This window comes from Lithobates pipiens, unplaced genomic scaffold (assembly GCF_037356315.1).
Source record: "Lithobates pipiens isolate NorthernLeopardFrog02 unplaced genomic scaffold, aLitPip1_a1.2 Scaffold_19, whole genome shotgun sequence".
Taxonomy (NCBI): domain Eukaryota; kingdom Metazoa; phylum Chordata; class Amphibia; order Anura; family Ranidae; genus Lithobates; species Lithobates pipiens.
This window is the reverse complement of record NW_027507764.1, coordinates 533,198,486-533,221,510: the sequence shown is the minus strand read 5'-3', so window position 1 is coordinate 533,221,510 and position 23,025 is coordinate 533,198,486. Positions and strand designations below refer to the sequence as shown.

At 44.7% G+C, this 23,025-nt stretch overlaps 1 protein-coding gene across 2 annotated transcripts in view; it reads right to left on the bottom strand.

The window, feature by feature from the left end:
- Positions 1 to 23,025, bottom strand: part of SERPING1 (serpin family G member 1) — a 550,183-nt gene that overhangs the window by 527,111 nt on the left and 47 nt on the right. For both annotated transcript variants that reach the window (XM_077493210.1, XM_077493211.1), the window contains exon 1: positions 22,831 to 23,025. This exon is cut by the window's right edge and continues 47 nt beyond it. In XM_077493210.1, coding sequence (XP_077349336.1) covers positions 22,831 to 22,941 — 111 coding nt within the window. In that variant the 5' untranslated portion in view covers positions 22,942 to 23,025. The remainder of the gene's footprint in view (positions 1 to 22,830) is intronic.

Sequence of the window (23,025 nt, the reverse complement as noted above, 5' to 3'; positions counted from 1 at the left end):
GTGGACTATATCTTGGTATAGTACGCTTTGAAAGGCATTTCTTTTTGTCTGCTTGCTTCTGCTATTCAGGTCGTTCTTTCAGGCCTTGCTGTTTATCGGTGCTTTCTGTTGTCCGTTCTGACGAGCCGACCGTTTTGAAACCATGTTTCGTCTACGTACTCGTTGTAGAGTTTGTGCTGTGCAGGGGCTTCGTGTTGGGGTTGTTACTTTGACACAAGCACGGTCCATGAACAGGGAGGGGAGGCGTTTGTGGACCAAGAATTGGTTGCACCAGCGTGACCAGTTCTCGCACATGCCTTTTGCTCCGTGAGACTGGAGAATAATCCCGATGATTTCAGGAATTATCTCCGGATGACGCACCCTGTTTTTCACCGTCTGCTGGCTTTGCTGACCCCTTATATCAGCAGGCAGGATACCTGCATGTGGCAAGCCATCACTCCGGAGCAGAGGCTCATCGCCACGTTGCGCTACTTGGCGACAGGGAGAAGCCTTCAGGACCTCAAGTTCTGTACAGGCATCTCCCCCCCCCCAGGCTCTGGGGATCATTATTCCAGAGACCTGTTCTGCCATCATTCAGGTCCTGCAGAAGGACTATATGAAGGTAAGTTTTCTCCTTTAACATCACATTCTATGTATTTCATGATTTCCTCATTCCCTAATTATCATCATTGCAATATGCTCTAATTCATATACTTTGCCCCTTTGTCCTCAGGCATATTTGCCTCACTAACTTCCCCACCATGCTCTTCTTGGCCCATAAAACTATAGTCTAGTCACTTACCAATGTCTTTTGTCAGCTCCATAGTATTGTTTTCCCATAAACACCTCCTAAAATGTCTACAAATGTGATGTGTGTTCTTCAATTCATGCAGAGTGACTTTACCAAACCCAATACACACTATACCTACCTTTTTTGATGATCACATTTATGGATGAATTCACCTAAGCATGTAGTGCAAGGGCCTGCCTCAATACTTTCAAATGCAATTTTTATTTAGTTTTTTTCACCTATTAATTATCTTGATATGTAATAGCAGAATGTCAAAATGTGCTTCCATTTTGGTTTATTTTTGGTATTATGACACTTTATACCTGTCCGGTAGGCTGCCAATAGTGTAACTAAGGAGGGGCTTTCCAAAGTATCACACATTATTTAGGCATTCAGCTCTCAATCAAGTGGAGAGCGTTACCTGTCCAAAACATCCCCCCTCATTTTTTAGCAAGGGCCCATCAGATGGGGGGGATGGGGGGGGGTAATGACTCTCATAAGGGGACCTTATACTTTAGGCTTTAAATACTCAGTTCCCAAAATGTTATACTAATTTTGACCATAACTGTTGGTGTCTAATCTGCTTGCAATGTTGATTTGTCAAATTACTAATTTTGGTTCTTGTTTCACTCCACAGTATCCTTCAACGCCACAGGAATGGCAGACTGTGGCCTCCCACCTTGCCAGTCGTTGGGACTTTCCCAATTGTGGAGGAGCAATAGATGGGAAGCACGTCCGCATCGTCCCACCACCCAACTCGGGGTCGTACTATTTTAACTACAAGGGGTTTAATAGTATCGTGATGTTGGCGGTGGTGTCTGCGACATATGAGTTTTTGTATGTGGACGTGGGGCAAAATGGACGGATGTCGAATGGTGGAGTCTTCGCATGGACGGAGTTCTACTGGCGTCTCCAGAGGGGCAGTCTGGGCTTACCACCCCCAGAGGAGAATCAGGAAGGACTCCAGTTCGTCTTCGCCACAGGTGAGGCATTTTCTCTGGCGAACCATCTGATGCGGCCTTTCCCGATGAGGACCCTCACCCCAGACCAGAGGATTTTTAATTTCCGCCTGTCCAGAGCCCGAAGAGTGGTGGAGAACACTTTTGGTATACTGGCCAGCCAGTTCCATCTTTTTTTCTTACGCTTATTCACATGGTGGAATACAAACTGAATCACATAGTGCTGGCATGCTGTGTTCTGCACAATTTTCTTTAAAAAGTTTCTGTGAACTATGTGGTCTCAGTTGGCCAACAAGAGACTTGCTGGAAAATGAAGATAACCTCACAGGCCTTGAACATGCTCATCCTGGCTTGCCCCCCCAAAGCGCCCGTGAGGTTAGAACCCAATACATGCACTACTTTGTGGGTAGGGGGGCCATTGATATGCCAGACAATGTCTGAGAGGCATTTTCAAAATAAATTTTACTTTGAAACTCCTTCATTTACTGCTTGGCTTGCTTTTAGGTGTCTCCTAATGTAAATTTAGGTTTTTCCTTGTTGTGCCTTTTTCACCAACAGTGCAAACCCAATTTCTGAGCGAGATGAGGGGACAGTCTCTTCTTCAGTTAAGCTTATTATGTTGTGGGTCTGCTACACACACACCTTGTTTTTGGTAACTAATGTATGTAGTGCATTACTGACCACAATTGTCAGTATCAGCACCATGGCAGGAAAATGGCATGATTGTCCAAATTTACACATCACTGTGCGTCTTTTTTTTTACTAAAGGCACATCCACTATGCACTACAAGTGCACTGCAAAAGTACACCTGAAACTGCACTTGGAGTGCAAAGTGGAGTTTCCTTTAGTAAATAACACCCATTCTCACCGCAAACTAAAATTTTACTCTAAATACATGTTTGGCGCAATGAAAAAGGAAGCCACACATTGTTGATAATTTAACTTTTTAATCCAGGCACATTCACATGTGCATTTAGAAATGGTTTTTACAACAAAACAAGAAATTGTGTGTATCAAAAACGGACTTTCAGCTATTTTTTTTTTACTTGGGGTTTTTGTGTAAACAGGCATGTATCAAAGCGTAAAATACAGAACACAGGAACTTACAAAGTTCAACTTTGAAAAGTGAAGACAATATCAGACATGAGTATGTACAAACTGGGCTGATATTGCCTTCATCACATGGGGTGTCACCCCTGGAAAATCCAAATTTGGAAGATGCACACAGTGTGTCAACATGTGCTATCTCCCATCATGGGGGATCAATGTACATGCTTTGGGGCTGCAACCCCTTCATCTCTGCCACTTTCCACAAAAAACGTACATTGATCCCCCATGATGGGAGATAGCGCATGTTTACACACTCTGTGCATCTTCCAAATTTCTATTTTCTAAAAATACAAAAGTTGTGTTTTAAAATTGCAAAACTAAAACCCTAGCTAGTTTTTGGTGTTTCACACTCTCCCCAAAACATCAAAGATGTTCTTCATTTTATTTTTAACATCATTGATGTTTTGCTGTATGTTTTCCAAATCCCGATTGCACCCCATGATCTCCCCAATCGGGATCTGGGCACTTTCACTGGTAAAACGGGAATCTTCTTCCACATCACCTACAAAACAAAGCAAAAAAGCACACCATGTAATAAAAATATGGTGAGATACATTGATGAGCTTACCGGAAGCTGTGTTCTCCAGCGTTCAACTGTTGTGGTGACAATTTGTCCAACCTCAATGATCTCTCCTTCCTCCTCCTCCTCCTTCTCCTCCTCCTCTGCTTCTGGTTTTGGAATTTGGCCTTCTTTGGGAGGGGTGTGGTCCCTGGTGCCCTCATACTTGCCGAGTCTTCTCTCCCCTATGAGAATGAAAAAAAAAAAGAATAATTAGCACACAGAGGGCAGAATTAGGAATATGATAACATTGTTTGGAAGTGTTCTACAATTGTTTCTTTTGGCAGAGCTTCAAGGTCAGAACATTATTGGGGACACTGTGTTCAGCTGGAATACTTACCTGCAGAACAATGTTTCCTACGAACGAATGAAACCATGAACTTGAAAGTGGCCATTTTAAACTGCACAACATGAAATCAAAGCACATGGAGCAGTATGCAAGCAATAATAATCATATGAACACATGACAACTACTTACTTTTGTCAAGAACACACTTGATCCTTATGTACTGCTCGTGCTCCCTCAGTTTCAGGTCTGACCAGCGTTTTCTCAGTTGATCCATGGATAGGCGTACCCCAAAATTCTTATGAAGACTCTTCACAACTTTAGTCATGATCTTGACCTTTCTGATATTTGAGTTTGGGTAAGGTCCATAATTCCCATCATAGTCGGTCCTGTTCAATATGTCCACCATCTCCAACATCTCTCCAAAAGACATATTTGAGGCCTTAAATCTTCTCTTCCTGTATTGGGACGTTTCAGGCTCCGGGCTTTCCTCACCCTCCTCCTCGTTAGTGGAACTATTATTAGTGCGCACCTTTGTTCTCTCCGCCATGTGCTCTTCCCACTGCGCCAAAAGCAAAGGGGCGGGGAATAGTCTAGAAAGAACGTCAGGGGCGGGCGGAGGTTCACGCATGCGCACTGTATATAAAACGCAACATGTGTGTGTCGTCCGTATGATCGGTGAACAGAGGGAGAAGCTGGCGCGACGAACGTGCAAACGAAGGTAAAATTTTTACTAGGCTATACTGCTTCTAGATTGAGGCCTGCATTAGTGGAGTTTAGCCTGACATTAGGGTTTGTCTTGTGTTGTGTCTTGCAGACATTTTGGACGGGTTCAACGATCATAGCTTCCTCCCTCTGTTCATCAATAAATACAGAGACATGCCCTGCCTGTGGCAACCAACACACTCACAATATAGTAACAGACACAAGAGGCAGGCAGCAATGTTGAAACTGGTTAAGTTTGTGAAGCCGGTGGTCCCCAGGGCAGACGTCACCTATTTAAAAAAGAAAATTGGTAGCCTCAGGAGTACATATCTGAGGGAGAGGACCAAGGTGCTGAAGTCCATGCAATCTGGAGCTGCAGCAGATGACGTTTATGTCCCCACCCTGTGGTATTATGACAGGATGCATTTTCTGTCAGACCAGGCTGAGGTCAGAGAATCCCTCTCTACTCTTCATTCCACGCGTCCTATGCTCCATTCCACACCTGATGAGTCTTCCGACGCCCAACCTGGGCCTTCCACTCAGGAAGAACTGGGGGAGCCCAGCTTGAGCCAGGTATAGTATTGTTGTACATATTTTGGGAGTATAAATGAATGATGTTAACTTGATTTTTGCTCACTAATTGCTGAATTTAGAAAGTGTTTCACATATCAATAGACAGTAGTGGCCAAAACCTTTGGGACAAGAAAGAAAAATGTTGGGCACAGAATGATAGTCTTTTCTATTGGTTAACAATTTGCAACAGTGTTGATGTGAAAATTGTGTGTGTTTGATGAACCAAAAACTCAAACTATGTCCCTTTTTCATACACAGGAAGAACTCAGCCAGGAACAGGAGGGTGTGGAATGCACCAGCCAGGAGGTGGCTGTGGAAAGTGGCAGCCAGGAGGAGACGGGGGTAAGCGGCAGCCAGGCGGTGGGCGGCCAAAGGAGCCTCACTGAATGCCAGGTCCCTCCCCTCCGACCTTCCTCGCAAAAGGGTGAGAAAGGGGGAGAATGTTGAGGAGTCGGCCCTGAGGCTGATTGGTGAGGCTTATGCAGCCCTCCAAGCAAAACCCACCTACCAAGAGGCCTTTGCCACCTTGGTTGCGTGCAAGCTTGATAAAATAGAGCACGGGCAACAGCTCTTGTGTGAGGAGGTTATTATACACACCCTCAATAAGGGTATGTTGGGCCAAATGACACAAGAAACACACTTGTGTGGTTTGGCCCATGCCCCTGCTCCTCCTCCTTCTGCCACACCTCCAGCACCACAGCCACAGCCTGGAAGGAAGCGTGGAAGGAAGACCAGAGAGTGATGACCTGGGTTCAGTCTGGTCTGACAGAAGATGCAGCCTGTTGTAGTACCACAGCCTGGGAACATAGATGTCATCTGCTGCTGTTCCGGGTTTCATGGACTTCAGGACCAGACTTCTCTCCCTCAGATATGTACTCCTCAGGCCACCAATTTTTGCATTTAAATAGTTGATGTGTGCCCTGAGGGCCAAAGGCTTTGCTAATCTCCCATGTTTCGACATCGCTGCCTCCCTCTTTATCTGTTACTGACACCGAAATAAAGGTATTTTTTGTTTGAAGAAATACTTGCATATGTGTTTTACTTCCAAAAGGCCAGTTTATTTGTGAGCAGGCAGGTACATTTCAAAAAAAACAAAGTGACATGAATAACAAGGGGCACCAACACTAAACAACCTCCTGTAGATTAAAAAAGAAAAACTAAACAAAATATCAAAAATACAATAATGTTGTTGTGGTAAGTTAACACACAAAAAACACCCTAAAAAATTGAGAAATTAGCAAATTGACAAAAAAAGGAGATGTTTAGGAAAAAACTAAACAAAAATGCATCCAAAAAAGAATAAACAAAATCTAAAAATGTTTAGATGTGACGAAATCCAAAATTGTATTGCCGAAATGGTTAAAAAAGAGTCAGGAAATACGTTCAGGAGAAGTGTGTGTGACTATGAGCATCAAAAGAAGTTCCTTCTTGCAGCATTGTAAAGAACAAGAGAATGCGCTTCATGAAAGAATTTTTAACATTGCAGCGTGACGAATGTGCTATATCGATTACGAGCAGCAGTTTTACCTGAACGAGCACTTCCGTGTCGGAATTTGATTGTGAGCATGCGTGGCACCTTGTCCGTCGGAGTAGGCTACACATGATCGGAGTATGTCCGATTGGAGCAGTTTGTCGGAAAATATTTCCGGCAAGTTGGAAAATTTGGTCCGACGGATATTCAGACGGAAACAGTCCGATGCATACCACACAGTCGGAATATCCGACAAAAAACGCTCCGATCGGACACATTCCGACGGAATCTCTGACCGTGTGTATAAGGGCTAACTGTGAGGACTTGCAGTGTTGTGGCACCACCACCACCAAATGCCCATTTTTTTCTGCCTCTGTTTAACAGGGGCATGTAGTTAGATTTCTTGATCTAATATTTCACAGCAGGACCCGTTCTTGCGCACACCAAGAGTAACTGTGAGGGCTTACAATGCTGTGGCACTGCCACCACCACAGGCCCAATTTTTCTGCTTAACAGGGACATGTAATTACAATTTTTGATATAGTATTTCACAGCAGGGCCTGTTCCTGTGCTCACCAAGGGTAACTGTGAGAGCTTACAGTGTTCTGGTACCACCGACACCTAAGGCCCAATCTTTTGCAGAGTATATAGGGCAGGCCATATAGTATATACTTCTGTTCAGAGTATATAGTGCCTGCGGGCCCCCCCACACCAGGAGCCAACAATACATTACAGCCGCAAGCAGTTTTAAATTACTTTTTTTCCTTTAGAAATGTAATTTTGCTGTGGTAGTGTTCTAAACACAGGAAAACTGCGCCATTTTACAGGCATACTGTAGACACCCCCAGGCATGATATTATAAAGGAATATTTCATTTTTATAGTTTCACTTTACGCATTATTAAAATCACTGCTCCCGAAAAAACTGCTATTTTTAAAACTTTTTTTTGCATTGATAAATGTCCCCCAAGGCAGGACCAGGGTCCCCACTTTTTATGGCAATTGCATACAAGCCTTTAAAACGAATTGTTTTTTCACGCTTGTGTCCCATAGAGTTTAATGGTGTTCGCACAAACTTTTTACGTGTTCGCTTGTTCTGCTGCAAACCGAACCGGGGGGGGGGGGGTGTTTGGCTCATCCCTACTGGAGAGCAGTACAATAATGAGTGTTTGCAGGTATTAGTGGACCATGGTGAAGGTTCATTGCAAGTTTGGGGCTTCAGTTCTGCAAATGGAGTTGGAGACTTGGTCAGGATCAATGGTGTCATCAATGCAGGGAAATGCATGCAGATATATATCTATTATACCATATCATCAGGGAGGAGTGTGAGTGACCCCATTTTATTCTGCGGGCGAGCAACAACCCCAAACATAGAGCCAAAGTCATCAGGAACTATCTTCAGCATAAAGAAGAACAAGGAGTCTGTCTGGTATTACATGAAGATACAGAATGATTGATTTGAGGCAGCCTATATTCACAGAAAATGTGTGAAACTGTGTTTAGTTATACAAGATGTTTAGAACAACCTGCCTACCAAGTTCATCCACAAACTGTGTGCAAGTGTCCTAGAACTGATGCTGTTTTGAAGGCAAAAGATGGTCACACCAAATATTGGTTTGTTTGCTTTGTTTGTTTGCTTTTGTTCATTTACTTTCCATTTTGTACTTAAATAAACTATTAACACTTCTATTTCTAAAAGCTTTTGCACAGTGGTATAGGTTAACCAGTTAAAGACCAGCCGCCGCAGTGTAACTGCGGCAAGTTGGCTCTCTTGGGCGAATCGCCGTCATTGTACATCGGGAGTGTGGCCACCTAGAGTGCGCGCACCTGGCTTCCCGGAAGCGATCGTATTCATTACAGAACTGATCAGTCTCCAGGCCAAGGCCAATGACTTCTGTCCTGGACCTGGTGATCGGTTATGGCGATTGGCAGACTGCCCTCTGCTTGTGTAATGTAAGCACAGGCAGAGGAAGTGATGTCACCTCCCCTCGTGAAGTTCTTTTCAGTTCCAGAGCGAGAGGAGAGGACATCTACTGTGAATACACCAAGCACTACACAAATACCAGGACACAAAGGCATATGTGTCACTCCCCAGTTAACCCTTTCACTCTTTTTCACAGTGCCACAAAGCACAGATTTTTCACTGATCACTGTACTGGGGTCACTTTTGGCACTAAAAAGCATTAGGACAGTTAGTAGTAGGCCCAGGTAGGTTTAGGGTACCCCCTATTAACCCCCTAATAAAGGTTTAACCCTCTGATCGCCCCCCAGTTTACCCTTTCACCCCCTGTCACCGGTGTCACTATTATAGTGTCCAGATCTCTTTTCTGATCACTGTATTTAGTGTCACGGGTGACACTAGTTAGCTAGTTACTCTCACCGTCAGTTTTTTTATAGCGTCGGGGTACCAGCCATATGTTACCTAATAATGGTTTAACCTCCTGATTGCCCCCAGTACAGGTTTTAGTGTCAGTTACAGGCAGCGTCAGATTAGTGCCAGTAGCGCTAACACCCAGGCACACACCATACACCTCCCTTACTAGTATAGCGTTTGAACGGATCAATATCTTAGATCTAATCAGAACTATATTCGCGTCCCCAGTAGTATAGTGTTCCCAAAAATTAGCCCCTCTGCCCAGCCCACCCAAGTGCAGTTTCAATAGATCACTGTCACTTACAAAACACAGCACACATAACTGCAGCGCTAACAGTTAATTTTTTTGGTAGAGATTGAAGCAGTCTCTGATAACCAGGTGCTCTTTTGTCTGTGATTTGCAGTAGCTGTACCTATACGTTTAGAGGCAAAAATGTCCAAACGGAGGTACAGTGGTGAAGAGGCCTACACGTTAAGCATGACAGATGACAGCGCAGGGGAAGCCTCACTGTCAGATTCAGGCTCAGAATACGAACCGGTAGAGAGCAGCAGCACAATGACAGATAGCTCTGATGACAGAGTAGTGGTCCCAGCTAAGGTCAGGCGCACTAGACCCCGTTCTTCTGTTGAGGTGCAACAACTGCAGGGCTCTCGTATGAAGCAGAGAACCAGTACTAGTGACGCTCAACCTTCTGCTGAGCTGGCAAGCACTGGCAGCCTAGTGCATCCCGGTCATAGGCTAACCAGCACTGCAGTAACACTTGGTGACGTGGCAAGTCCCATAAGTGCAGTTCAAGCTGGTGCCGTGGCTAGCACAAGTAGTGCCCCGCAGCCACCAAGAGTTTGAACACAGGTCCTAGAGTCCATAGTGTCCTTCCCGCTGCGTTTTCCAATTCTGATTGGGAGCCCACCACTTCTGCAGTGCCCATCCTTCCCCCATACATTGGCCAACCCGGAATTCAGATAGAAAAAAGCGGATTTTACTTCCCTTGACCTTTATTTGCTGTTTTTCATGGAAAATCTCTACAGATCTATTGTGGACCAAAGTAATTTATATACTTGTCAATTTATCACTGCAAGTCCCCAGTTGACCCTTGCTTGAGAATTTTCCTAGAAAACTATTACAGTTCCCGAATTTAAGTCCTTTCTGGGCCTATCCCTCCTCATGGACATTACTAAAAAGTGTACGTTGTGGTCAATGACACAATTCACCATATGCCCGTGTTCTCTGCTTCCATGACCAGAACATCTTGCGGTTCATGCACTTCAACGACAATGAACTCTGTCGTCCTGGAGGGGACTCTGGATACGATCGGCTCCACAAAATTCAGCCCCTCATAAACCACTTCAACTAACAATTTTGCAGCCTTGTTTATCCCCGATCAAGTTGTCTGCATTGATGAGCCCCTGATTACATTTTCTGGCCGCTTGTCTTTCAAACAGTATCTCCCCAGCAAGCGTGCCAGATATGGGGTCAAGTTGTATAAGCTCTGTGACAGGGCAACAAGCTATACATATAGTCTTGTGGTTTACGAGGGGAAAAGACAGCACTTTGGAGAACCTCAACTGTCCAGACTACATAGGGAGAAGCGGTAAGTTTGTTTGGGACTTGGTGTCACCCTCACCCTTATTCGGAAAGGGGTGCCACTTGTATGAGGATAATTATTACACAAACGTGCCACTTTTTAGTCACATTCTTGATTGTGGAATTGGCGCATATGGCACCATGCAATCTAATTAGGTATCTTCTTGGTATCGTTTTTATCAGCCGGCAGTAGGCTTTCATGTAAAAGCAATCCTAGTGGCTAATTATCTGCTAGACTCTTTTTACTAGCAGAGGGAGGGAACACTACCCCCCTTACATGATTTTCTCAGGCTCTCCTGTCCCACCTGGAAATCCAAGAATGCCGCTGGTGGTTCCGCCAGCTGACCATAGAATGGCACCAATCAGCTCTATGGCCTAAGAACCTGGAAGCTCCGAGCACTTCATGACTTCGGTTTCGCCGGAAATAAACAGCGCCATTGGGAAATTTGGAAAGCATCTTATCACACGGATCTTGGTGTGGTCAGATGCTTTAAGGGGTGAGGAGAGATCTAGAGTTTAATAGACACCACATTTTTCAAAAAAGAGTACATGTCACTACCTATTGCTATCATAGGGGATAATAGGATTTTTATAACAACTTACCTGTAAAAATCCTTTTCTTCGAGGGACACAGAGCCACAGTATTTACTGATGGGCACCACTAGGTGATGGACACTGGCACACCCTAGACAGGAAGTTTAGCCCCCTATATAACCCCTCCCCTTTACTGGGAGTACCTCAGTTTTGTAGCAAAGCAACATATGTGTATTATAAAGGGGAGAGACCTCTGTGTCCCATGATGTACTCAAAGAAAAGGATTTTACAGGTAAGCTGTTATAAAAATCCTATTTACTTTTTTGTACATCACAGGACACAGAGCCACAGTATTTACTGATGAGATGTCCCAGAGCAATGCTATCTGAGGGAAGGGAGACGCAACAAAAGTAGGGTGCAATCAGACCTGAGGACCTTGTACCGCTGCCTGCAGCACAATGCACCCAAAGGCGATATCCTCATGTCTTCTCACATCCACCTGATAGAATCTGGTGAATGTATAGACTGAAGACCAAGTTGCAGCCTTGTGCAGATTTTACCCACGAGGCTTGGTAATGCACTGCCCATGAAGCACTAACAGCCCTGGTGGAGTGCGCTTTGATTTTGAAAAGGTGGAACTTTCCCCTTCAAACCATAAGCTTGAACAATTACCTGTCAAATCCACTTAGCAATGGTAGATTTCAATGCTGCCTGTCCTTTTTTAGGACCTTCAGGCAACACAAACAAAACATCCATTTTGCGAATCTAAGCGGTCGCTTCCAAATAGGTTTTGACCGCTCTCACTACATACAGAGAATGTAGTGACTTTTCTTCTGCAGAACAGGGATCTGGAAAAAATGAAGGCAGAACAATATCCTGGTTTAGATGAAAACCAGAAATTACCTTCGGTAGAAAGCTAGGATGAGGACGCAATACTGCTCTAACCTTATGAATAATTAAATATGGATCTTTACAAAAAAGAGCCACCAATTCTTATACCCTTTTTGCAGAAGAAATGGCTACCAGAAAAATGTGCTTCTGTGTCAAATGGACCAAGGGAATATCTTGTATCGGCTCAAAAGGCTGTTTCTGTAATGCCGACAGAACTAAATTCAAGTCCCAGGGGTTCAGGGAAGCTCTAACCGGAGGAATAAGCCGCGTTACCCCTTGTATAAAGCTTCGGACCAAAAAATGTGAAGCAAGAGGACTTTGAAACTCAAGGCCATCTTCATCTCTAACCCCATTCGCAGAAAAGGCAAGGATTCTCCATATGACATACTTTCTGGGATGCCAACCCCTGGATTCACACCAGGAGACATATGCCTTCCAGACTTTATAATAAATGACTCTGGAAGCTGGCTTCCTTGCATTAATCAAGGTAGAAATTACTGGGCCTGAAAGCCCACAACTCTTCAGAATGTGGGATTCAATTGCCAAACCATTACATTTAGCGTTTGTAAGGTTGGATGGAACACTGGTCTCTGTGATAGCAGGTCTGGACGTGGTGGTAAGGTCCATGGGGACCCTACCTCCATCTTCACTATTTCTGCATACCATTTCTACAATCGGGATCCCCCATCTTTGGCATATGCCCAGGAAGATGTCGGGTGAAGAGACCATTCCCCTGGGAACAACTTCTGGCGACTAAGGATGAGCCGAACACCCCCCCTGTTCGGTTCACACCAGAACCTGCGAACAGACCTAAACTTCGTGTGAACTTTAGAACCCTATTAAAGTCTATGGAACTCGATCGTTCACAATCTAAAGTGCTAATTTTAAAGGCTAATATGCAAGTTACTGTCCTAAAAAGTGTTTGGGGACCTGGGTCCTGCCCCAGGGGACATGGATCAATTAAAAAAAAAGTTTTAAAAACAGCAGTTTTTTCAGGAGCAGTGATTTTAATAATGATTAAAGTGAAACAATAAAAGTGTAATATTTCTTTAAATTTCGTACCTGGGGGGTGTCTATAGTATGCCTGTGAAGGGGTGCATGTTTCCCGTGCTTAGAACTGTCCCTGCACAAAGTGTCATTTTGCAAGGAAAAAAAGTCTTTTAAAATCACTTTCAATTGTCGGCTCCTATAATACAGAGAACACTCAATGAGTGTTCTCTGTATTACGGAGCACAATTCATTCATTCATTGATAAAAAAGAAAGCGTTGGGGTTCCTCTAAATTCAATTACCAGGCCCTTCAGGTCTGGTATGGATATTAACCACTTGCCGACCGCCGCACGACGATATACGTCGGCAGAATGGCACGGGCAGGCATATGGGCGTATATATAAGTCCCTGCCTGCCCGCGGGTGGGGGGCCCGATCGGGCCCCCCCCCGGTGCCTGCGGCGGTCGGCATTCCTTCGAGAGCGATCCGGGATGAGGGGGCGGCCATTCATTCATGGCCACCCCCTCGCGATCGCTCTCGACGAATGGAAATCCTCCGTGACATCACTTCCTCTCCTGTAATGTAAACACAGGAGAGGAAGTGATGTATTCTCTCCTCCGTGTCGGTATTTTTCGTTCCGGCACCGAGGAGAGAGGTTCGGTGAGTTGCACCAACACACCACACATACAGTAGAACATGCCAGGCACACTCACACCCCCCCTTTACCCCCCGATCACCCCCCCAATTACCCCTGCCCCCCCAGTCACAGTGACACCAATTGCTTTTTTTTTTTTTTTTTTGCATTGGTGTCATTTGTGACTGTAATAACTGTTAGGGCAGTTAGGGTTAGCCCCTTTTAGTTCTAAGGTACCCCCCTAACCCCCCCCAATAAAGGTTTAACCCCGTGATCACCCCCCGTCGCCAGTGTCACTAAGGCTGGGTTCACATTGCAGCGGTTTGAGAACGGATGTGATTCGCACCGCACTGCAGTGCAAATCACATCCGATCTCTGTGCGATTCGAGTTCAGCCATACAGATAGTATGGCTGAATTCGTGTCGCACCCGCCGCACCCGCCGCAAACTCGCACGGGACCCTTTTTTTGGTCCGCAGCAGAATCGGATCGCATGGGTGTTCACACCATGCGATCCGAGTTTGCAGATCGCACTGCGATATGCGAACTGATCTGGGGGTGTCATTAACATTTCACTGACACTCCCAGCAGTTCGCATAGGGCAGTGTGAACTTCCGCCGGGAGGCATGCGATGCGGGAACCCGCCGCGGATTCGTGGCGTTCACGCATCGCTCCAGTGTGAACCCAGCCTAATAAGCGATCATTTTTCTGATCGCTGTATTAGTGTCACAGGTGACGCTAGTTAGGCAGGTAGGTATTTAGGTTCGCCGCAACTTTTTATAGCGCCAGGGACCCCCATATACTACCGCATAAAGCCCCCTGATTGCCCCCTAGTTAACCCTTTCACCAGTGATCACCATATAACTGTTACAGGTGACGCTGGTTGGTTAGTTATTTTTTTATAGTTTCAGGGCACCCGCCATTTATTACCTAATAAAGGTTTAACCCCCTGATCACCCGGCGGGTGTCATTTGTGACTGTAATAACTGTTAGGGCAGTTAGGGTTAGCCCCCTTTAGTTCTAAGGTACCCCCCTAACCCCCCCAATAAAGGTTTAACCCCGTGATCACCCCCCATCGCCAGTGTCACTAAGGCTGGGTTCACATTGCAGCGGTTTATGAGAACGGATGTGATTCGCACCGCACTGCAGTGCAAATCACATCCGATCTCTGTGCGATTCGAGTTCAGCCATACAGATAGTATGGCTGAATTCGTGTCGCACCCGCCGCAAACTCGCACGGGACCCTTTTTTTGGTCCGCAGCAGAATCGGATCGCATGGGTGTTCACACCATGCGATCCGAGTTTGCAGATCGCACTGCGATATGAGAACTGATCTGGGGGTGTCATTAACATTTCACTGACACTCCCAGCAGTTCGCATAGGGCAGTGTAAACTGCCGCCGGGAGGCATGTGATGCGGGAACCCGCCGCGCATTCGTGGCGTTCCCACATCGCTCCAGTGTGAACCCAGCCTAATAAGCGATCGTTTTTCTGATCACTGTATTAGTGTCACAGGTGACGCTAGTTAGGCAGGTAGGTATTTAGGTTCGCCGCAGCTTTTTATAGCGCCAGGGACCCCCATATACTACCGCATAAAGCCCCCTGATTGCCCCCTAGTTAACCCTTTCACCAGTGATCACCATATAACTGTTACAGGTGACGCTGGTTGGTTAGTTATTTTTTTTTATAGTTTCAGGGCACCCGCCATTTATTACCTAATCTCACTAGTGTACCCCTAAATTTAGGGGTGTCTAATTTCCAAAATGGGGTCATTTGGGGGGGTTTGTGCCATCTTGGCATTTTATGGCCTTCAAAACTGTAACGCCCTTAGAAAGCCTGAAGGCGGTGCTTGGTTTTCGGGGCCCCGTGCGCGGCTAGGCTCCCAAAAAGTCGCACATATGTGGTATCCCCGTACTCAGGAGAAGCAGCAGAATTTATTTTGGGGTGTCATTTCACATATGCCCATGGCATGCGTGAGCAATATATCATTTAGTGACAACTTTGTGAAAAAAAAAAAAAAAAAAAGTTTGTAATTTTCCCGCAACTTGTGGCAAAATATAAAATATTCCATGGACTCAACATGCCTCTCAGCAAATAGCTTGGGGTGTCTACTTTCTAAAATGGGGTCATTTGTGGGGGTTTTGTGCCATCTTGGCATTTTATGGCCTTCAAAACTGTAATAGGTAGTGAGGAGTGAAGTCAAATATTTACGCCCTTAGAAAACCTGAAGGCGGTTCTTGGCTTTCGGGGCCCCGTACGCGGCTAGGCTCCCAAAAAATCCCACACGTGTGGTATCCCCGTACTCAGGAGAAGCAGCAGAATTTATTTTGGGGTGTCATTTCACATATGCCCATAGCATGTGTGAGCAATATATCATTTAGTGACAACTTTGTGTAAAAAAAAAAAAAAATTATTTTTTTGTCATTATTCAATCACTTGAGGCAAAAAAATAAAATATTCGATGGGCTCAACATGCCACTTATCAATTTCCTTAGGGGGTCTACTTTCCAAAATGGGGTCATTTGGGGGGGGTTTGTACTGCCCTGCCATTTTAGCACCTCAAGAACTGAGATAGGCAGTCGTAAACTAAAAGCTGCGTAAATTCCAGAAAACGTACCTTAGTTTGTAGATGTGACAACTTTTGCGCAAACCAATAAATATACAGTTATTGACTTTTTTTTTACCAAAGACATGTGGCTGAATACATTTTGGCCTAAATGTATGACTAAAATTGAATTTATTGGATTTTTCTAATAACAAAAAGTAGAAAATATCATTTTTTTTCAAAATTTGCGGTCTTTTTCCATTTATATCGCAAAAAATAAAAATCGCAGAGGCAATCAAATACCATCAAAAGAAAGCTCTATTTGTGGGAAGAAAAGGACGCAAATTTTGTTTGGGTACAACATTGCATGACCGCGCAATTACCAGTTAAAGCAGCGCAGTGCCAAATTGTAAAAAGACCTCTGGTCATTTACCAGCAAAATGGTCCGGTCTGAAAGTGGTTAAGGGGAACCCCGCATCAAATTAAAAAAAAAAATGATGCAGGGTCCCCCTAAAAATCCATACCAGACCCTTTATCTGAGCACGCAACCTGGCAGGCCGCAGGAAAAGAGGGGGGACGAGAGAGCGTCCCCCCCCCGCTGAACCATACCAGGCCACATGCCCTCAACGTTGGGAGGATGCTTTGGGGGTCTGTGACCCCTCAAAGCACCATGTCCCCATGTTGATGGGGACAAGGGCCTCATTGAGTGTTCTCTGTATTACAGGAGCCGACAATTGAAAGTGATTTTAAAAGACTTTTTTTCCTTGCGAAATGACACTTTGTGCAGGGACAGTTCTAAGCACGGGAAACATGTGCCCCTTCACAGGCATACTATAGACACCCCCAGGTACAAAATTTAAAGAAATATTACACTTTTATTGTTTCACTTTAATCATTATTAAAATCACTGCTCCTGAAAAAACTGCCGTTTTTAAAACTTTTTTTTTGCATTGATCCATGTCCCCTGGGGCAGGACCCAGGTCCCCAAACACCTTTTAGGACAGTAACTTGCATATTAGCCTTAAAATTAGCACTTTAGATTTCTCCCATATACTTGTACAGGGTGTTCCGGCTTTTCGAATTTGCTGCGAACAGCCCAAATTGTTCACTGTTCGCTGAACAGGCGAACAGGCAATGTTCGAGTCGGACATGAGTTTGATTCGAACTCGAAGCTCATCCCTACTGGTGACTTAACTAGTCCACCTGCCAGTTCTCTACCCCTGAAAAGAAGATTGCTGATATGCATGGCACATGCTTTTCTGTCCAGATTAGGATCTGATTTACCTCTCCCTGGGTTGCACGACTTCTGGTGCCCTCTTGGTGATTGATATAAACCACTGCTGTGGCATTTTCGAATTGGATCCTGACAGGACAACCTTGCAACCTGAATGTCCAGGCCTTTAGGACTAGGTACACCACACAAATCTCTAGAAATGTTAATGGGTAAGGTCCTCTCGGTTTTGGACCATTTCCCTTGGACAGTCATCTCTTCCAGAACTACTCCCCAACTCGAAAGGCTGGTGACTGTTGTTACTACCTTCCAGGTAACTGGTAAAAAGTATTTCCCTTTCCGCAGATTCTCGGGTACCAACCACCAACTAGGTTCTAACAAACTATTGGTGATAAGCGCTTGGGAAAATCTAGCACCTGGACTTTTTTGTTCCAGGCAGACCGGATACTGTTTTGAAGCAGTCTTGAATGAAACAGAGCATAGGGAGCTGCTTCGAATGAAGCCAGCATCTTTTCCAACAACCTCATACAAAGGCAAATAGAAGGGCCCTTCTTTGCCCTGACTACCTGAACCAGCTCCTTTATGGCACTGATTTTTTGCCTGGGGTAGAAATACCCTCTTCTGGGTTGTACCTATGACCAGACCCAAGTACTCTTGTTTTTTAACTGGTTTTAAAGAAGACTTCTCTAGGTTGAGGACCCAACCTAGGTATTCCAGGTAGTTGACTGTGGTGACCAAGCTTTGGTCTAAGCGGGCTACCGACCTGTCTATTAAGAGCAAGTCATCTAGGTATGCTAAAACCGTTATACCCTGGGCCCTTAATCTGGCCAGAGGAGGAGCCAGGACCTTTGTGAACACCCAAGGTGCAGTAGCTAGACCGAAAGGCAGATCTACAAACTGAAAATGAAAATTTTCCACTTCGAAATGCAGATATTTCTGATGAGCGGGGAAAATAGTTACATGCAGGTATGCATCCTTGATGTCTATTGATGCCAGAAGTTCTCCTCCTTGTAGGATGGAGACTACTGATCGGATTGATTTCCATGCGAAAAGATCTAATTTTTAGGAACCAGTTTAGATCTTCGAGATCTAGGATGGGTCTGACATCTCCATTTGGCTCTGGCACCGTGAAAAGGTTTGAATAAAACCCAAATCCCTGCTTTTGCATGGGAACCACCGTGATTACTTTTTGTGACAAACGTCGCTCCAACGCTTGAAAGAGAGACTACTTTTTCTCTGGGTCTTTGTAAACATTTGATCTGAGGAAACGAGGAGATGGGAATTCTCGAAACTCTAGTTTGTAACTAGTTATTGTGGAGACCACCCATTTGTCCTGAAAATCCTCCTGCCAGAGCCTTGAGAACTATAGCAGTCTTACCCCCTGTCAGAAACCATGAAACAGACTGATACAGAAGTACAATCAAATCACACTTGTTTATTAATAAAAATAAAAGGTAAATAGAAAAAAGCGTAGTCAAGCATAGCCAGAGTCCAGTAGCCAGATCGGGTAGTCAGCCAGTCCAAAGTTCATTAACCAGATCGGGTAATCAGCCAGGCCAGAAGTCAGGGATCCAAGGAGAGCAACCGCAAGCAGGATAAGAAGCCAGGAGGGATGTCAGCAAACCAGTCTTTGAAACAAACAGCAGGAGATGGTTCCTTGTGATGTGACCAACGCGAAGGCAAAGTGAGCTGGAAGGCTTTAAATAGGCAGGTCAGACAAGCATCATCTGGAACAGCTGGTAACTGTGGAAAGAGAAGAGAGCTGGCAATTAGCCAACAGCTGAGCGGCCAGCCCAGAGGAGGAAGGGCTAAGCCAGCCCTGACACCCCCACTTGAATGAGCGGGGGCTCCCCTTTATAAAGAAGAGTGTTCTGTCTTGTAGATTTTCTTCCCCGGGACTTCTTTTGTCCCTGGGGCTGACTCTGGGTTTTACCTCTTGAACCTGACGGTGGAGGCCATCATGAATGCCTGGAGGCTGATGCCCCTGGCACTGGAGAAAGAGCCCGTTTTAAATGAGGGACGTTTACTCCTTTTCTTGACTTGCAAAAGGGTACTTTTCCCACGTGAGATTTTTTGGATATAATTGTCCAAATCCTCCCCAAACAGCCTTACACCATGGAAGGGAAAAACAGCCAGAAGCTTTTTGCATGGTGTTTCAGCTAACCAATTTTTCAACTATAAGATTCTACGCATATGCACCAACCCAAGCGTAAGGCTAGAGGTCTGAAGGATAGAATCTGATTACGTCAACTGCAAAACACAAAGCCGCTGGCAGATTGGCTGACTCCCGGGCCTACTGTTCGGGGAAAACCTTGAGCACCTGCTTCAAGTGGTCTCTCAAGTATTGACATACCCCAATTGCGGCCACTGTAGGTTGAACTAAATGGAAACATTTTTTTTTAACAGGAATTCCAATTTTTTATCGGTTGGATCCCTAAGCATTTGAGCGTTGTCAACAGGACAAGTCAGACTTTTATTCACAGAGGATATAGCGGCGTCAATTTCCAGTATACCCCACATCTTTCTGAATTTTTCCTCCATAGGATAAAGTGTTGAAAACTTTTTAGGAGGGAAAAAATGTTGAGCTGGGTGATCCCACTCAGAAGAAATAAGCTTTTCCAGCAAGAAATGTACAGGAAAAACATGCACAGCTTGAGGAGGCTTCAGTGAACCCAAACAGGATGTGAGTTTTCCAACCGAATCAGTTACTGGTAACTTAAATGTGGAGCAGACCATTTCAGTAAGAGATTGCACCAGCAATTTCGCAGCCTGTGAATCTGAAGAGGGTCCTTCCCCACTTGATCAGTCTCATCCCAGTCCTTTGAGGGGGGATTTGTCTCCCCTTACCCAGAGTTCCTCTGTTTGAGGGTCCTGGGTGGTAGAAGGGGACCTAATGTCTTTTCTTCCACTTTGTGAGGATGCCATTAAGGCCATTAATCTTTCCTCTAATCCACTTATGGTTAAGGAAAAAATAATATAATATATACAGGGACTGAAATGCCAGAAGCAGTTGCAGCCCCTGACCCCGAAGGCTCACTCTGACCAGCCTCCCTAGGTTCTTCAGCAGGAGGTGGTGCTGCAGAGGAGGGTCCTCAAAGCCTGAGGGAGATCCCTTTGAGCCCCTATTTCGCCGGGTATTTTTACCTCCCCTTCTGCCCATAGTGCCAAGCACAAATGCAGAGTTACTACCAGAAATACACCCACTGCTGAGCAAAATAGTCCTGCAACTGCTGCTGTTATCAAGGCTCAGTCTGATGCTAAGTAAATGCTGCCTGGGAATGCCTGTGTCACCCTCACTCACATACCCCTGTCTGCTCTGTGTCCCTCATTGAGCTGTGTGCAGCTGCAAAAGAGTGCAATTTATAGCATTGTATAGCCCGCGTTGTGGGCATTAAGCCATGCCAACGTCACGCTAATGCTCTACATCCCCTCCTTCCAATCACCCCTCATCTTTTTCAAAAAAGACAGCTTTTCCCATGCGAATTGAGGCCTTTGCTTTAAAGAAAATATGTAATGTTTGGAGGTTCAAAGTAATTTTCTAGCAAAAAATAAATAAAAATGTTTTTCATGTAAACAAAAAGTGTCAGAAAGGGCTTTGTCTTCAAGTGGCTAGAAGAGTGGGTGATATGTGGCATAAGCTTCTAATGTGCATAAAATGCCAGGACAGTTCAACCCCTTTTTGGAAAGTAGACACCCCAAGCCATTTGCTGATGGGCATGTTGAGTCCATGTAATATTTTATATTTTGCCACAAGTTTCGGTAAATTTTTACATTTTTTATTTTTTTTTTTACACAAATGAGTTGTCTCTAAATGATATATTGCTCAAACATGCCATGGGTATATGTGGAATTACACCCCAAAGTGCATTCTACTGCTTATCTTGAGTACGGGAATACCACATGTGTGACACTTTTTGGAAGCCTAGCCACGCACAGGCTCAACATGCCTCTCAGCAAATTCCTTTGAGTGTCTACTTTCCAAAATGGGATAATTTGGGGGGGGTTGTACTTCCCTGTCATTTTAGCACCTCAAAAAAGGAGATAGGCAGTCATAAACTAAAAGCTGCTTTTCAGTCCTTTTCTGTCTATATCGCAAAAAATTTAAATCCCAGAGATGAACAAATACCACCAAAAAACAAAACTCTATTTGGGGGAAAAAAGGAGTAAAATTTTGTTTGGGTACAGAATTGCTTGACCACACAATTACCAGTTAAAGCAGTGCAGTGCGAAATTGTAAAAAGTGCTCTGGTCATTAAGGGGGAAAATCCTTCTGGTCCTTGAGTAGTTAAAGGTGCTGGGACTCAAATGGTAAAATCCTTTTAACCACTAGAGATCCGTGCTATAGCCGAATGACGGCTACAGCGCGGACATGCTTTGCTGGGACGAGTCTATGAGCGGCGCGCTCTGTGATCGGTGAGTCTGAGACTCGCCTGATCAAGGATCCGAGCAAGGGGTCGATCCCGACCCCTTACCATGCGATCAGCTGTCAGCGAATGACAGCTGATCATGTGGCAAAACAGAACCGGTAATCGGCTATTTTTCCTCCTCACGCTGACAGTGAAAAGACGATCACTGGCGGCCGTGATCGGGACATCAGCCCCGATCACGGCCAACTTATCAGTGCCCACCTGCCCCCAGCCAGTACCAGCCAGTTATTAATAAAAGTGCCACCCAGCAGTGCCACCCAGCAGTGCCCATAGTGCCATACATCAGTGCCCACAGTGCTATACATCAGTGCCCACAATCTGCATTAACAATAGTGCTGCACCTCAGTGCCACATATCTGTGCGCATCAGTGTCATCTACCAGTGCCAATCGGTGCCGCCCATCAGTGCCCAGCAGTGCCACCTATCAGTGCCACCTATCAGTGCCACCTATCAGTGCCCATCAGTCCCATCTATCAGTGGTACCTATCAGTGCCCCTTAGTGCCACCCATCCGTGCCACCCATCCGTGCCATCTTATCTGTGCCCATCTTTGCCCATCAGTGCCGCCTTATCTGTGCCCATCAGTACTGCCTTATCTGTATCTATCGGTGCCACCTTATCTGTGCCTATCAGTGCCCACCAGTGCAGCCTCTCAGTGTCCACCAGTGCTGCCTCATCAGCGCATTTCAATGAAGGAGAAAAATCACCTGTTTGCAAAATTTTATAACAAACTATTAAACATGATTTTGTTTTATTTTTTATTTTGCATCTTTTTTTGTTTGTTTAGCAAAAAATAAAACTCCCAGCTGTAATTAAATACCACAAAAATAAAGCTCTATTTGTGGGAGAAAAAATTATAAAAATGTCATTTGGGTACAGTGTAGTATGGCCGCGCAATTGTCATTCAAAGTGCATCAGCGCTGAAAGCTGAAAATTGGTCTGGGCAGGAGGGGTGTTTAAGTGCCCAGTAAGCAAGTGGTTAATGTACATTGATCACAAAGTGGAGTTACTGTTTAGCATTCCATAGGTTTTAGTTGCAGTAATAGGTGACACCATCTAAGCACACATTTTACAAATATAAAAAGAACAAATTATATATTTACCTATATTTGCTTTACAATCAAACAGTGGTGAAAAGCAGAGTTGCATGTAAAGTATAGATATACTATTGTCTTTAAACGTAGTTTGCTTACCTTTCCTGCATGTTGTGCATTACTCTTTGGGTTGTCATCAAATAAGTGATGTGAATTTGTTGTACATATTGTAATTCCAAGAAGAAAAACAATACCCATAAACATCTTCATTGTAGAGATGCAAAAAAAATAATAATGAAAAACCTTAAGGATGAAGAAAATATCTTCAGTCTGAAAATCTATTTAAAATTGTCT